Raw genomic sequence first — 16,705 nt, forward strand, 5'->3', positions numbered from 1 at the left:
TTATAGTTTTACTTCTATGTTGCATAATATGTCTACATTACACTGAAGCACTAACTCATCTTATTTTTAATAATTTATGTGTTTTTAACAGTCTAAATTATAAATCATTTTGTGGTTTTGGGTTTACAATATTCGACAGTTTATTTGTAACGACATATTTAACATATCTCGATGGTAATATAATGTTAAATGAGTCGGATGTGATTGGCAATGAATCATCCATCCGTCACCACTTCGCGCCAAGGTTGGTAAGGCACCGATGTTTGCAATCACCGGTCTTTTATGAAATGGATTGACCGACACAGTGGGCTCAGTGGTGTTAAAAGGGATAGAAGAATTAAAGCTCTATGGCTCTGCGGAACCCGTACAAAACTGATCCACATAAAGTCACTGCTCTTAACTTCGATTTAGATTAACTATTAAACCTACGACAAAATCGTGTTTCGCGGTGATTGGCTGTGTCTGCGCTCCAACACCCGACATCCTTAGAGTAGCGCAAGCTTTCTTAAAACACGATTTATGTTTGCAGCATCGTTTGTTGTTTGACTTCTGCAACTCCCAAGTACGCAGCAAATCTGGTTGGTTGCGTGCTGCTGAGCTTCAGTGATCTGTACAACTGTGGATAGAGTGGTGCTGTCTCTGGGTACAGTAAACTATCCCCTTCATTTACAGATTAGAAGAGGTGTGCACTATCATTGCAGCAATGATCCCCCGAAAAAGTGAACGAGGCGAAAGGAAACGGAAGCTACAGTCAGGAAGCCGGCAATGTTTTGCTTCCGCTCCACATCTTATCTGACCTAGTTTTTGAAATTCATAGTCTAATTATGCATATTTCCCTGAAGATGCTCGACTAATTATATTTTTATTTGAGTCGTTGGTAATTTATTTTAAGATAATCCTTGCGACGTGACTAGCAGCTATAAATACAGGTCGTCAGCTTGCTGTGAGCTGACAGTCAGCTAGCTAGTTGGATGATTCTGGTAACACGAGCCAGCCAACAACTACATTTATGCACAAACCGGGTCAAAACGATGGAAATGCAACGGTGAAATGCAATAATACCACATGGTTCGAATAGTTATCCGTCTGTAGTAGGCATTCACCCGAAGATGGATGTCAGTGTATCGGTGTCGTTGATGAGAGATCAGTTGGGTACCGTGATCGAGCAGGCGGTTGCTGCAGCCGTCGACACGGTGCTAAGAGAGATGGCCAAAGTTGTGGGAAGCAAACTCGAGGAGTTCAGCAAGGAAATAACTGCGAAAGAAAAGGAGAACGAGAGCATGAAGCAAATGCTGGAAGTATCGCGGTGCCAGATGAAAACGCTGCGAAAGTACTTGAGTGCGGTGGTCGCGAAGGACGAGCGACATGTCTTTGCGAATCAGAGGAAGCTGGGCAGGCAGAGCGAGCCGAATAGGACTTTCTGTCTGTCTGTGGGAGAGTTGCAACATTCCCCGGATTTAAAGCGGAGAGGGAAAGTGGGTGACGGCAACTTTATCCTCAATGGGAAATCTCAGACACTTTTGATAGAGAACCGAAGTGCCTATACGTCTGAATGCTTGTCCAGAGCCGTAACATCATGGGATGGATCAGCTACAAGCGCACACGACTTAGACCAGGAACCTGTCGACAGAGAGAGTAAAGACTCGTTTGTCCCTTGCCACAGCATCGACAGGGAAGGACATGTGACACGTATCAAAGGTAGGACAGACCCTCAGAGAGGGACTGGCCCCGCTGGGTTTATTTAGCGTAATTGACAGCGGGGTTTATGTAATTGCATTGCTGGCGTATCAGTTAGGACGAAATGAATGCGCTTAATTCTGAAATATCATCTGGATTGTAAAATCATCTGGTGTTGAATAATTGAATGTAGACGATCTCCGCTGTAAAATGCATTCCTGTAGCAAGTGACCCCAGTTCATACCTCTGTCTCTCTCCGTCCCAGAGGAGCACAGAGACCCCGCAGAGGGGCATGACGGGTACCACAGGAGGGAGACGGGGCCTGAGCCTGACTGGGGCACAAAACAGCGGACCCCGTCACGGGGGGAGCACACAGAGACCCCCATCTCTGACCCCGCCATCAAGACAGATGTCACTGCAAATAGAAGTGCCTTGGTCGCGGGGGGCTCACCCTTGCGGCTGAAGGAGGAGGAGGAGGGGGAGATCGAAGTGATCTGCATTAAGGAGGAGCCTGCAGAGGTGGAGGCGCACTCTCTGAGCCCCCAGCACCCCGATCCGTGGGGTGGCGCAAATCAAGCTGGACCCACAGGCACCACATGCCCAGAGGAACCAGCAGAGATGTCCATCGCTGCCTCACCCTCCTCCACATGTGAGTACAGGGCTAAGGAAGGGGGCCTCAAGCTCCTACCTCCCTTTTCAGTTAGTCACTGTTACTCTTATGGGTTATGGTGTTAGCTAATGAGCTGCTGTGTGGTGTCCCCAGTCCTGGACGTGCAGAGGCCGCTGCGGGGGGCGCAGAGGCAGGCCCGGTGGCGGCAGCGTCTGCGGGAAGTGGGCGTGGCCGAGGAGCACGGGCAGCGCAGGGCGGAGCTGAAGCGCAGCAGCCAGCACCGGCGGCGTGAGCGGGAGAAGAGCCTGCCGCAGCCGCTGCAGGCCGCGCTGGAGAGGGAGCGCCGGGAGAAGACCCGCATCCGCGTGGCGCGCTGGCGGGCCAAGCGCAAGCTGCAGGCGGGGCTGCTGGCGGCGCAGCCCGCGGGCCCGGGGCTCCGGCCCGCTGCCGCCGCGCTCCGCTGCCGCCCGCCGTACGGCGCCGCCCCGCAGTTCAGCGGCCTCCTGTACGCCGGCCCGCGCTGCGACGGCGCCGCCCCGTTCCTGCAGCTGGGCTCCAGCCCTCTGCTGCCGGGCCTGAGGCAGGACGGAACGGACACGCTCCTGCAGCCGGGAGTGACATCATCCACGCAGCAGGGTATTCTGGGAGCAGACTCCGAGCTCTTCCAATAGAAGTCTGATTTGCGGACTGAGGGTTCCCAGTTTTCCCAGGCAACATGGTACAATACCTTTATTCCAAAAGGTTACTGAGGAGAACTGCTCCAGGAAAAAGACCAGCAAAGGAGGCTTCAGCAAGGATTCTCGCATCAGAAGAGCACAGCTCTACTCACAGCTGAAAGTTTAATGGTTTTCCACTTCCAAGAGGTAAACGGTGTAAGAGCAGTCCACATTTAGCGAAGATAAACCTTGGATGTTTAAGGGAAACGGCACACTTAGGATAATTTATTGCTGTAACATTGCAAGTGTATGTACAGGCTGTTTTGATTCAGTGGAGTTTTTTTAGTAGTAATTTTAATGGAGACATTTTCAGAACTGGAGAAATGAGTGTTTTAATGCCGTCTGGCTTTCTCTCTGTTTTTATTTTAATCCATGACCGAGGGTGCTTAAAGGGTCTGTATGTTGTGTGCTGTCTTTGTGAAGGATGGATGACTGTGTAAAACCAATATTGTAGACCCCGATGTCAAACATGCTGGACTAGTTTGCTGCTGCTGGTCACATTTCTTAATTTGGGTACAATTTCTAATGTTCAGTACGCTAATGAATAATGATGCGGTTACATGTGAAGTAATCAGTGATCACAGAGCATTCCAAGTGTTTACTCAGGGAAAGTAACCTACTGCAGTTCTCCATTCACATGGCTGCAGTGCAGCACATCTTAAATTGATCAAAGCTCTGTGCCAGCAGTGTGATTAGTATATTAACTCCCTGTACCGTGAAAAAAAAATATATTTTATCTTCAATGTTAATAACATCACAGGGGAATAGATGAGTGTATGTGTTTTTTTTTTAATGTTGTTTCAAAGGTATATTTATATAAAAAACACAATTTCAAGACTACAGTTTCCTGCTTGGAAACCCTTCTGCAAAATGTTATTTAAAATCAGTCATTTATTTTGCAGTCCGAATCAGAGAATGGTGTTCATGACCAATAGCAGTCAGGCATTCCCATTTGGCAGTTTGAGCATTTATCAGTAGTCAAAAAGACCTTGTGACTGTATTGCAGCCTGAGATCAGTTTGCAATACCAACCATGTAAAAAAGAGTTTCAGATGTTAGCATAACTGTGCCTTTAAAAGAAAAGACAAAGCTTAGCATTCTTCCAGCCGACAAAATAATCCCACAACTTTACACATTTAGTGAAGAGAAAGAAGGATCGCACTAATGCAAATGGATTAATAAGATCAACAGTATTAGCTTAATTGGTTTCGATCAAAGTTCTACAAAACAGTATTTTCTCACTCTGCGGTCGTGAGCACGCACATTAAACAGCGCGAATACACTGCAGGAAAATTAATTGGGTCTGGAGAAATTCATTTAGGCGGCCTGATGCTTTAAAATGATATCTGGCAGTTCTTTATCACGGCTAATTTTGTTAGCAAAGCTTGGGAGAGAGGTTAATAGGAGTGGTCTCTGTTGAATCCGTGCGGGGCGCTGTTACGGCTGATCCGAGGCCCTGGGATCTGCCCACGTCTCCGATTCATTAAATTACACTCATTTGACTGGAAGCTGAGTTAGTCATTGTGGTATTTAATGAATGTGGTTATTCAAACAGGAGGGATGTTCATTCACACAGCGGACAGTGTACCCCTCCCTTCAGAGAGAGAGAGAGAGAGAGAGAGAGAGACACTGCGTGGTGACAGATTACTGTCTGATGCCATTTCTCTAATGACAACCTCCAGAGAATGTGATTTGTAGTTCTCATTAAAACTCTTGACAATGTGAAAGGTAATCAAACGTTAATTGCGCTAATCGTGCAACTCAGAAACTGACATCAGTGCCAACAAACACAGTATATATTGCATTTTTTACTTTAGTTGTGGAGGCTGCAGTTTAGTGAAGTCTGCCTCACCCCCAGTTTGTTCCTGGTTAGTATTGGTTAGTTTTCTAGTCTGTTCCTGGTTAGTAGTGGTAAGTATGGGCAGGGTGTTGCCAGCGCCTAATCCCTGACTCAAGGACTAGCAGATGGATGAGCATTCAGCAGTGAATAAGGAGGCCATTGCCACACCTTGTTGTGTTGTTCTTGTGTCAGAGGCTTCCTGTCCTACATGGTCAGGTTGTTTCCTTTCACCTCCTCAGTAAAGAAGGAAATGTGTGCTATTTCATGCATCTCCACCTCTATCTAAGGGCAGATTTAGCACCTCCTAGCGGGGACCATGAGGGCAACCATAGGAACCATGGGAACCCTCCCTGGGAACCATGAGGGCAAGAGTCAGCCATGTATTCTGTTCACCTAAAGAGTGCAACTTTGTCTTTTGCAGAGGGTATGCAAATATACCATTATGGAGGATTTGCATGCGTTTCTTCAGCAGCAAGAAAGGTAGGAACTGTTTAGGGCTCAGTATGGGTTGAACAGCAACATCATAAGCAAGTACAGTAACAATTTTTATGAAAAAAGGACTGTTTCAGTGTTTTAAGTGCTCAGTTTAAGTACTTTGTAAATGTTAGAGGTTAGCTGGGTGAGCTGTGCCTTACCTACATTTACATTTATTCATTTATCCAAAGCAACTTACATAGGTTACAGTTGTTTTTACAATGTTATCCATTTATGCAGCTGGATATTTACTGAGGCAACTGTGGGTTAAGTACCTTGCCCAGGGGTACAGCAGCGTCCCAGCAGGGATTGAACCGGCAACCTTTCGGTTACGAGTCCTGCTCCTTAACCACTATGCTACACTGCTGCCCGGTACTACGGCAACATCTGAAAGAAAACTAGAGATGACCAGTTTGATTTGGAAGAGGTGAAAACTAAAGCTACACATGCAACAGCACATAAGAAGAGCAAAATGCACAGACCTGCCCAGTGGTGAATGAGAGCCTACACACAGCAGCCAAAGCAATTTAGCAAAACAGCATATGCAGGAAGACCTTAGAAAGACAGAACTTGTCTTTGGGGTTTAATTGCCAATGTTTTTGTTGGAAAGTCTTTTTCATATATTTATAAAAATATTTATGAAATTCCCATTATTCCTCTATTATGCAACCAAATATCGACGTATTAGAGGAATGCTATATTTTACATATAAATCAACTGCACTGCATGCAATTTGAGCCCCATTTGCATGCTGTTGCAACTGCCACAGATGTCCCAGCCTTCATACACCTGTACTAAATGTAAAAATGTAAAAATGGAAGACAAAAATCACAAGGCCAAGAGCCACAGCTGTTAACCCAGATCCAAAACACTGCTTATTTTGTCCCCGCTCTTGGTATCTGCTCTTCATTACTACTCATTCGTTCTGTTCACGTAATTTACAGTAGTATGGAGCACAGAGAATGGAATGCCATCCACATAGTGGACATGCATTCAAAAAGAGCTCAATGTTGCCAAAATGTTGCAGCATGCAGAGAGAGTTTGTTTTCTGCTCTCAATTGTTTGGCTAGGTGCACCTGCAGAAACTTCATTTGTATATCTCTGACTTTTGAACCTACAGTGGTACAACTTGGTTCCTAGTGTCCAGAACATATGACATACAACCAAAGCATGTGCAGAATGTCAACATAAATAACTGCTGCTGCAAAGACAAGTACCATTCCTTTTATTATACATATAACACAAAGATGGCAGCTACATAACAGAGGGGAGTGCACAAGAATATATGAAGTGATGCAAAAGATACATAGTATGGCTGAAAACATGATGTATACATAAACATGTTACAAAACTTTAGAGGATCTTCATGGCAGGCCATTTAATTTGGCCATTTCACATATGTGTGCTCTTTTAAACTTTATGTGTCGTACTTTTTGGAAGATGGGAAAAAAATCCACGGCAAAGTTACATGAAAGTATTTAGGGTAGCACTGTGTAGCACAGTTTGGGAGTAGTGCTAAGTTAATTTGTGAGGTAATGCTCTCCACATTGTTGGTTGTAACTGCATCATTTTGATACTCATTTTAAAGACAGACCTAGTTTCTGTATGTGAGGGTGACCTGCGGTTTTTGTAAGATGAAAATGTTCTTGCTGTTGAGATTACCTTAAGGCTGTAATTTGGAAAATGGAAACTTAAGTATTCCTTACCGTTGCTTTTGCAGGTATCCACATTGATGAGCTCCTCACTTGTTTTTTGACGAAGTGCACTAAACTGAAATCTTCACATGGTTTCATAATCTACATCAGGATATTTAACCGTCAATACCCAGAATGCACTGCTCTGCATCTCCTCCCTGCGGATCGTGCTCATGCTGACTCTGCATTAAATTTGCTGTATTTTATTTTGCATAAAGAATGAAGCATCACGGATAACGTTTGAAACTTGAAACGTTGAAAATGTACATGTCTGCAAAACTTAGTCACAGCCAGATGGGATCTATTCAGGTTTCTTTAAACCATCAATGAAACTTGGGGAGCTGATTCATGAACAAAAGCTGATCTCTGCTGTTCAATGTATTCCAAACCAGCTGATTTTGCAGAATCTTAGGGGCATTACCACAGACCTAGCTTGCTCAAAAAATCTTATGCTGTAGTAACCTCCCTATGTACAACTATATACCTAACCTACCATCATCACCATACATCAACTCAACTCAACATTAGTTTCCCCGTCAAATGAAAGCTGAAACCACTGGCATACATAAATACATTCCAAACTCTGACACCCAATATAAAACTATCATATGAAACTCTATCTGTCCCAAATATATTTCACAAACTATTTTTCCCTGCACAACATACAGCCCTTTTAACAGCAACAACACAGCTGGAGAAAATCGGCCTCAAAGCAAACAGCGGGCCACATCTCATATGTTTGGAGTCGAGATGTTAGGTTTTGTGTGAAATTAAACGTCTGGGTTCAGCACTTATGTCAAACAATGGAGCCACTGAGAGGAATCTAGGGTTGTGCCGTTTTACTTATTTTGCCTTGCATGAGGCCATATTCCTAGTTTACGTGTTCATACGCACTACTCAGTTCATGTAGCTGTCTACTGAACGAATGGTGGACAGGTTAGGTACCCTATACAAGGGTACAACAGTGGCTCCCTGGGACACTATGTGGGATTCAAACCGACAACCTTTTGCCTGTAAGCTCAGTTCCCCCAACACTAACTAGGTTCATAATAAGGAATGAGCTGGTGTCTTACACTGCATCACAAAGCAATTCATCTCCAGTGAGAATGTTTTCAGTGCTTTTTAAGTGGTACTCTGCTGCAATTTGTCTTTATGGCTTTTTAGGAGCAACGACAAAGCATGAGGCAGGAAGACTGCTGCTTAGCAACTACGCAAAGACTCATTGCCACTGCCATGCTAAACCACTACAAACTACTCAACAGTTTCTTTTATTTTAGGCTACAGCCTCACAAAAGCCTCCCCGAGGCAGGACACAGTTTGGGCTCAACGATCTTCGGCTCCCTTTTCAGAGGAGAACGAACAGAGCTGCAAACTTACCTTCGCGGTTAGGCCGGCACCAGAGGGAGAGCGTGAGACGAGCTCTCAGTCCTGCGCAAAAAGTCAGTGCATCTTTGGAAATGAAATGGACGGAGGGTGTGCGGTTAAGATGTACCAGACATATGCCAAGCAGCACCGCCACACAAAGCTTTCATTGTACGCGACGCCCCAACAGTCGTCCAAAAACCGTTCCAGGGTTGAATTTTAAACACGCATCGGCCTCCTTCGAGAGCACATGCGAATCTTGTTAAGTATCTGCAGTTCGTTTAACGTTCTGTGAGCACGAGTGGGAACGAGACGACCAGACATCAAATTAAGCTAAACATCCTTCAAAATCCGGGTCTGCTGTCTGAGTGATGTCAGTTCTGTGGCAAAATCGATCTTCACCGATTTAAGGGGAAGTTCAAAGTAGTGCAAAATCATTTCTTTAAATAAATTATGTTTATTATTGCCCAATCCGGGAAAGCATCTTGGTTCAATGGACACGACTAAAAGTCCATGAAAACGTCAAATTTTTCAATAACTCATAAGGTATCAATAACTCATCACCGCACCTTAAAAACTAACCATCTTCCTTCTCCAGCACTCTATATGAATATTTAATACCCACATTTAGTTACTGAGCATGCTGAAGTTTAGAGGATTATGATTTGTATAAATAATAAAACTCAAAATTTATCTTCCAGAAAGGGTTTTTCATCAAACTACCAGCATGTTTAAATAATGTATATAATATATTTATCAGTGCTGTGGTCAAAACAAAATTTTTCTATATATGTTTTTTAAAATTCATCAACAATTGTGGTCTGTTCACACTAACAACAGAGATCTAGATCAGACCTAAAAAAAAACTAGTCAAACCAGTTTAACTAAAATTCACCCACTACATACAGATTACACATCCTTCTCAGGTGGCTTGCTGCCTTGGCTAGTGGCAGTAGGGTCCTATGAAACACAAGCTGCCATCAAGCCTCGGGTTCGAGATCAACCGTCAGAGCGTGGGTGTGAACTCAGCATTCGGTCACAGTATATTTACACCCAAGTCACAAAAACAGACAAATGAACAGTAATCAACTGCAACTGATCAAGAGACCTCTGATGAACGGGTATGATGGGAGGTGGTGTATATATCTATGTATGCACTATGGATCAAAACAGTTCAGAAGGAGCAGTAGGCTGACTAGGACTCCCTGGGTTTCTGGGTGGGCGGGGACAGCAGAGTGGGCTGGGCCTCGTCTGAATCCCCTCCCCCCAAACCCAGGCCTAGCTCCTCGTCCATCTGCTCCAGTTCGCTTTGGTCCAGCAGCTCAAAGTCCTCTTCCTCGATGGGCGTGGGCGTGTCAGTGGGCGGCTCTGCGGCGCTCGCCTCCAGAAGAGGGGCGTCTTCCTCCTTGGACTCCGCCTCCGGGGAGAGGGGCGTGTCGGCCGGCAGGAACTCGGCGATGGCGGGGCCCTCGCTGGCCTCGCTGGAGCGCAGCAGGGCCGTCAGAGTGTTCTGCACTACGGTGGAGATGGCCGAGCTGACGATCTCCTCGCTCAGGGCCTCCAGCGACAGGCCGTGGCCCTGGGGGCCGCCGGCGGCCGCCCCCTGCCCGTGCCCATTGAAGTGTGTGTTGACAAAGTGCAGGGGCGACGCCAGGTGCTGGATGAGGAGGCTGGCTGGGCTCTGGGGCTCCTCCCCCTCCTGCGGCTCAGCCGCCGCCCCCTCCTCCTGTCCCGCTGGCTGCGTGGGGAAGTGGAGCAGGCCGTGCTCGACAGACGGGAACTCGTCCACGGAGGGAAACTCCGGCAGGTCCCTGGAGAAGCTCTCTTCCGGCTCGCTGTTCAAACTCTGCTGGTCCAGGTCTGTATGGCCAAGGGAAGAGAAAGATTTTTACTAATGGGACTTCTCAGACGGTATTCCTCTGAAGGGATTATAAGCAGACACACATACATACCTCCTTTCAACTCAGGACTAATGCAAAGAGGAGTTGCAGTGAATGAGTCAGGTATGGCCTTTTTGGCTACCAAACAAGCCCTTAGAGTCTGCCACTATTTCATCATACGACCTCGCAATCTTTTATCAAGACTAGCATGAAACATTGCAGCTCAGAATCAAAGCACCCTGTGAGAGGGCTAGTGATGGACGAGTAATTTCCTTTGAGAACTCCCAGCCATTTTAAGATGACTTGCATTTCTGACGCGCCTGAAATTTTCTGTCGTGAAGCATGAGTGGCACTACAAAGTAATGTCCCAAAGAGCATTCCCCACCAGCTAATAGGAAGTGAGGATAAATGACCACGTTATCAAAAGAAAACGTTTAATAAAAGCTGAAGGTGGCGGAGCCTCAACCGACAAAACCAGTCCAAGGAGGAGAAACGGAGCTGCAGCTGCAGAACTGCCTGTTTGACATCAGCGCTGCTAAGTTCTGTCACAGACCACGCAAAGAAACGCCAGAGCTGGAGGGAGCTCGCTCAGGAAGTTTAGCTACTTTCAAAGTGGAGAGTCGCATTCAATTAGCTTCAGTAAGCATTCAGATAACAGTTCATACAAGATATAGGGGAGTCAGCTGTGCGTTTGCATGTGTTAAGGCTTTTGGTTTTACCCCCAATGAACGTTCTGTACCGTGAGGAAAACATCTACTGCTATTTGCATAATCTCAAATCAGCTCTGAAACTAAAAACCTGCCCTCTGTGTGTCTGTGTGAGAATGCAAGAAAGCACGTTTACCATTTCCATACATGTCAAAAACATCAAATAAATTTTACCAACCCACTGGCTAAAGGTGATAATACACACGTTCAAAGTAAAGCACAATCACCTTTTGTTCTTGCACCATGTCGTAAACCAGGCCAATGGTGAACAAATATTATTTTACATACAGTATTAATCCTCAAAGGTAATAAAATGTACAGAAACTGGTATTTCTTGCTCTCCCTTTTGAATAAGTTCAGAGAAATTTCATGACGAATCATTGCTCATTTTGAACACTGACAATACCATTTGACATGTGAAATGCACACATGGTGAAAGTATATAGCGGCACAAATGTCTTCATGCTGCCCCTCTGACTTGGAAAGAGCACATGGCTGTGCAAGTGCCTAAACTTCTATGTGCCTACCTTCTTAACTGTGAATCCTCACAATGAACATTTGCTCATTCGATAAGTATGAATGGTTACATGACCCAAGGTCGGCAATATATGTGCAAGCCTGGCATCACTATCAGTGAGTAGATCCCGCCCAAGCGAACAACATTAACGACGTTTCACCACTAGAGGGCGTACCTTCGGAGACATCGGTCAGTTGTGGCGTAGTGGCTCTGGACACGGAGAACCCGCCGCTCTCCAGGATGGACGCCTCTTCATCCGACAGCTCGGAGTCCGTGATGGCCATCGCCAGGGCTGTGGTCTTCACATCCACCTGACCAACGACAAGGACTGGCCTGTGAACCGGCCGCCACCTCGCCGCCGACAAACGGCAGACTCCCTTTCAACAAGCCCTCTTTTGACCGTCGCCCCGCCACACTCCAGCCAGTGACAAGTACAACGCTCAATGGCCTACTGTTCCCCATGAGTCACCTGCCTCCCTCTCTGTGGAACGGCGAGATCATAAATGGAAGGGTCTGTGCTTATCCACAACTGTGCGTCAGAGCACAGCATGTCACCGTTTCACTCACACTGCCAAAACAAAAGCTGATCTGTGGCTGTGTTAGTATAAGGAGGTGCTGCTTGTGTCACCCACTGAATGAAAAGCATATCAGTAAATGTATACATTGGAATCTATTAATTCAGATCTCTAATGGTTCTATCATGAATTTATCACCCTTCCACGCACAGTATGAATACTGATGACCCGAGTGCACTGTATCTCGACTGTTAACCGTTGGAGAGGAAAAGGTGAGGGAAAATCCGTTCCCCTGTGACCTCGAGGCCATGCGTGCAACTGTATATAGATGGCTGAAAACTGAGTCACAAGGGCTCCTGGATAATCTGATCCCTGAGAATGACACAGCTGAGCGGTGAGTCATCAGAGCAGACATCCACCGGTCAGACCAGGCACCGGACACTGATGCCCCTTGGCATTGTGGGAAGGGTGCTCACCGTAGGGGCGAAGCAGGACAGCTCCTCTTCGCTCTCGCTCTCCGTTTCCGCCCGCGGCTCGTCGCCGTCCTCCGACTCCTTCTTCACTTCTGCAAACGCATGCAAGAGGAAAGCTCACAACAGGTCTTATATACACTGGAGTTTCAACTCACAACACTCAACAGTTGCAGACTTTGGAACATGTAAATAACGGATTTCTGCTGAACCGCAGATGTTGCGGGGCAAAAGCTGATTATGGGCAAGATTACGACATGTTATATATTATGCACATATATAACAACCAAAGGAAGGTCCCAGCACTGCAGTGGTGGCGAGAAAGAAGTGCTTACTCTGCAGATATATAATGTACGTATGCTGTATAACAGCCAAAGGATTATCCCTGCACTGCAACGGTAATGAGACAGCAGCACTCATATGGATATAAGAGCCAAAGGAAGGACCCAGCACTGCAGTGACGGTCAGAAAGCAGTGCTTACTCTTCTTGTCGTGCTTGCGGAGCTGAGTGTCCCCCTTCATGCTGTAGTCCAGCTTCATCAGGATGGGCTCCAGCCCTGTGTACATCTTCTGGATGAGCTCGTGGTACACCACCAGTGGCCAGAGCAGCACACTCAGCACTGCACAGGGGGAGAGGGAGACCCCATCAACCCCTCTACGGTTTACCACAGTAACAACCACACACGTGCAGGAGTGTCACTGAATAAAACCGAACAAATTATTTCAGTGATTACGAAAAAAACACCCTGACTGAGCACAGTGTGGATTTGCCAGTAAAGGCATAAGCCGGATAGCAGACAAAAGACTGGCTATGCGCTTAAAAAGCTGGCTTTGTTTACAGTCACTTGGCAATTTCTCTCATTCACACCAACTTACCCTTTTTCGTACCTTTGACTGTATCTAAGAGTCACACGAACAACATTAAGCAATGATGACAGGCTACATCTGAACACAGCCTATCACAGAGCTATAATAACCAGTGCTACCCTTAACACAGAGGTGCTTCAATAAAAAAAAATAAAAACATCAATAAATAAGTGCAATAATTCCCTACAGCATCAAATAAAAACAGCAGGTTTTCTTTCAGAGGCACTGATTCAATACAGGTGTCCAGGACCAATGTCTGCATTAATCCGAACTGCCACTCACAGATGATGTACGAGATCATGACTCCCGGAACGTAGTGCCCCACCACTGCCAGCACCAGGCACCCTCCACACATCAACGCACAGAACTGGAGAGAGAAGGAGAAGGATCAATGGTGACATCATCATACCTTTCATAACCATCACTTAAAACCAGAAGGCAAACACTGTATCAAAGTTACAATGTGATATTTCTTTAATCACAAGCTTAAAACTGGTAGAACAGTAAGACCCCCCCAGACTCAAAACCCAGTGAGGTTTATGATGGTTTCTGTAATCAGGCGCTGTATTACAGGAATTCTGGCCACACACTGGTGGCACAGACATGTGACTCCAGCCGAGCATGCTGTTTGCCCTCTCACCTTGCCATGATTGAGCCTCTTGTATTGTAGCATCTCCTGGATGTAGAGGCTACAGGTGAGGTAGCTCTCCGCCAGGTGATGGCTCAGCTCCGGGACGCTGAGGAGCCGCGGGTGAACGGCCACACCCTCCCTGCGGTCAGAGGCGGAGCACATGAGACCGGCGCTGCCGCGGTCAACAGATTTACACACTCAAAGCAAACTGACATCAAGCACTCTAGCTGGCACTCCTTGCAAATGCAATTCAGTGCTGACTTGACATTAACAGGCAAGAATAATACCACGACACTCATTTATGAGAATGAATTATGGGGAACTGTCGTGAGCAGAAGAGAGGAGAGCACAGGGGCCACCTGCACAAAGAACCTACCTTTCACTCACAGGGGCTTCTGGGTACTGAACTGCAATAGGCAGAGGACAAAGGAGGCAAAAGATTTACAATTACAGTCCAATAAAAAGCCAATATTCCTAACAAATAAACCACATGCATCAAATCCTGGTCCTGATCCACGGCGTTTTTAGAGCAGTGGCGTTTAATTATTGTTTCATTTAGACAATTAATTAACATCAATTACAATTTGGTACCTCATTGTTTTCGTGTTTGTTGTGCCACGAGGCAGAATTCCCAAGAGCACATCGTGCGAAACTGCTAAATACCACCCGGGTATACACTGCTTAGCCAGCTTAATTAACCGACTTGATTGATGTGATCGCAGTCATCGGAAGATTTTAATTAAGCGGTTATTATGCAGTTGTTACATCAAGTCACATCGGGTATGCCGGTGGAATGCGACTTGAATGAACCTGTTATTTGAGGTAACTGTAGCGGCAATGCCTGCAGATGTCGTGGGAGCGAAGCACACCCACCTGCAATGCTGGGCAAATTGTGCTTCCATCTCTCCAGCAACACGAGGCCGAGGAGCGACACGCTCAAAAGAAACAGGGGTCGCATGGACGTGGAGGACAGGAGCCTGAAACGCAGGAAAAAATGCAAAATGAACCAGTGACATTTTCAGCAGTCGAAATTTTCACCGAAAGGTTTTCAGGTCCTTCGCAGCTCGTTTATGAAGCGTTCGAGATATTCCTATCTCACTTTTTAAAAAACCGTGACACGACTTCCACATGACGTCCCATTAGCCATCTAGCTAATTCGCAAAGTTAACTGGTAAAGCTAGTCTGTATCGCTATGGCAATGAGGACAAAGTCGATCTACCTTGCTACAATTACTTGAGGCTGTCAAGTGTCACACGTTGCTAACTAGATTAGCTAGCTATTCACGAGGGTATATCAAACGGCTAGCAGCTCGCTCTTCTAGGCAGCTAGCTGGCTAACGGTAGCTAGAGCTACCTTGAAACCTTCGCCGTTTACAGCAGCTAAAGTTATGTCACGCAGACCAGCGTATAAAAGACAGTATATTCAGTGGCTGCAGTGTTCTGTGATCATTTACAACCCTAACCCTATGAAGTGTTCCCATGATCATGGCCATTTTACCAGAACACGGTATTCAGGCTGAATGCAACGAAGATGCTGTGGAGCGGCCTCTCCCAAACCAGCAGCCTCTGCACCCACAGGATCACGGGCTCGTATTGCGACAGCCAGCCCTGTAGACGCTCCCGCAGTCGCACCAGCTCCGGGTTCCCATCCCCGCAGGCCTGCTCGGACTCCTGGGCTTGGAACAGAGCCTCCAGACGCACTAAAGAGGAGGAAACACCGGGGTGTTTTGCCTCCTCTCCGCTCGCCATCTTAGCCCCACTTTGTTGTTGTATTTTGAGGATCACGGGGTTCAGCAAGGAGGGTCCTTTGGAGACGTCACGGATAAAAAAAAAAAAACAAAAAAAAAAACACCGTGAACCCGTTCTCATTGGCTGTTTCCCCCCACGTGTTCCATTTCTGTTTACAGCTCCGAGGAGGTCTGTGTAAATCAGATAACTTCACCTACTGACATCTGCTGGGCGGATGTGTCGTGAGTACAGTAGTAGGGTGAAGGAGATCTCAGTTTTGTCGGTTTTCTTGATCAGATCAGTAACACACTGCTGACTGGGGCTAGCAGGGGGCTAGCAGCGCGGTGCAGAAATGTTTTTGAACATGATGCAAGCCGATTGCTGCTGAGCCCTTGAAGTACGTACGCTGCGTGCTGTCATGGACAGCTTCAGAATAACAAAAAATCTCTGATCCGTAGGGCACCAATAAACCTCTTAGAAAAATTGGAGACGACAGGCCTGTTTAGAATAAACCACTTTCCAGGCTCCTGTTAAGTGAGAGAACGCTCAGTTGTATAATTTTCTTCCACGCTTAGATATCAGTAATACAACTGAGGCTTACTCTGCCAAACTGGTAAATTCATCTATGCAAAGTGCATTCACATGGATTTCTTTCAGCTTAATTCTTGCATACAATACAACCCCTGTGGGGCTGTACATGGTGTGCAAAAATAACATGCCACTTTTTATGAAACATGCCCTTTCAAACATTTAGCCAGATCTCTCTTTGCAGCAGCACATGCCACTTTTTTTCTGTCTCTTGGGGCCATTTTTGTTCCCCTTTTTAAAAAGAAGAAGCCTTCTATGTTGGCCTTACATGAGCTTCCCTCTGTTCTTGTATGGTTCTGTCTTGTCTGTAGTATCTTCTCACACATATGCTGTCCTGGCAGTTCTCCCAAAACCCTATCAATTTCTACCTCACAGTGTCAAAGGTCAAGGGCACAGAGGCTCCTGTAGATCTTTTCAATTTCCAGTTTAAC

At 46.2% G+C, this 16,705-nt stretch overlaps 2 protein-coding genes across 2 annotated transcripts; one reads left to right on the forward strand and one right to left on the reverse strand.

Annotated features, from left to right (window-relative positions):
* The first annotated feature begins 1,054 nt into the window (after nucleotides 1–1,054).
* Nucleotides 1,055–2,958, forward strand: LOC118785854. The gene is made up of 3 exons (XM_036540796.1): nucleotides 1,055–1,698; nucleotides 1,943–2,326; nucleotides 2,441–2,958. Exons 1-3 carry the CDS (start codon nucleotides 1,110–1,112, stop codon nucleotides 2,956–2,958), a joined length of 1,491 nt encoding a protein of 496 aa, XP_036396689.1. The 5' UTR covers nucleotides 1,055–1,109.
* A 5,696-nt stretch (nucleotides 2,959–8,654) lies between these two features.
* retreg2 (reticulophagy regulator family member 2) lies at nucleotides 8,655–15,765 on the reverse strand. Its single transcript, XM_036540716.1, has 9 exons — nucleotides 15,457–15,765; nucleotides 14,833–14,936; nucleotides 14,336–14,366; nucleotides 13,969–14,098; nucleotides 13,611–13,695; nucleotides 12,944–13,081; nucleotides 12,468–12,556; nucleotides 11,652–11,787; nucleotides 8,655–10,232 (listed from the first exon to the last, which is right to left on the reverse strand). Exons 1-9 carry the CDS (start codon nucleotides 15,705–15,707, stop codon nucleotides 9,568–9,570), a joined length of 1,629 nt encoding a protein of 542 aa, XP_036396609.1. The 5' UTR covers nucleotides 15,708–15,765; the 3' UTR covers nucleotides 8,655–9,567.
* Between the last annotated feature and the right edge of the window lie 940 nt (nucleotides 15,766–16,705).

The sequence above is a fragment of the Megalops cyprinoides genome, chromosome 11 (genome assembly GCF_013368585.1).
Source record: "Megalops cyprinoides isolate fMegCyp1 chromosome 11, fMegCyp1.pri, whole genome shotgun sequence".
NCBI classification, from domain to species: Eukaryota; Metazoa; Chordata; class Actinopteri; order Elopiformes; family Megalopidae; genus Megalops; species Megalops cyprinoides.

Excerpts from the sequence above, each read along its gene's own strand:
- LOC118785854 (XM_036540796.1), top strand. The coding sequence starts at position 1,110 with ATGGATGTCAGTGTATCGGTGTCGTTGATGAGAGATCAGTTGGGTACC. Across the intron at positions 1,699-1,942 it reads ACATGTGACACGTATCAAAG|AGGAGCACAGAGACCCCGCA; the intron begins GTAGGACAGACC and ends TCTCCGTCCCAG. Across the intron at positions 2,327-2,440 it reads TGCCTCACCCTCCTCCACAT|TCCTGGACGTGCAGAGGCCG; the intron begins GTGAGTACAGGG and ends TGGTGTCCCCAG.
- retreg2 (XM_036540716.1), bottom strand. The coding sequence starts at position 15,707 with ATGGCGAGCGGAGAGGAGGCAAAACACCCCGGTGTTTCCTCCTCTTTA. Across the intron at positions 13,696-13,968 it reads AGAGGCTCAATCATGGCAAG|TTCTGTGCGTTGATGTGTGG; the intron begins GTGAGAGGGCAA and ends TTCTCTCTCCAG. Across the intron at positions 11,788-12,467 it reads TGTCCTGCTTCGCCCCTACG|GTGGATGTGAAGACCACAGC; the intron begins GTGAGCACCCTT and ends GTCGTTGGTCAG.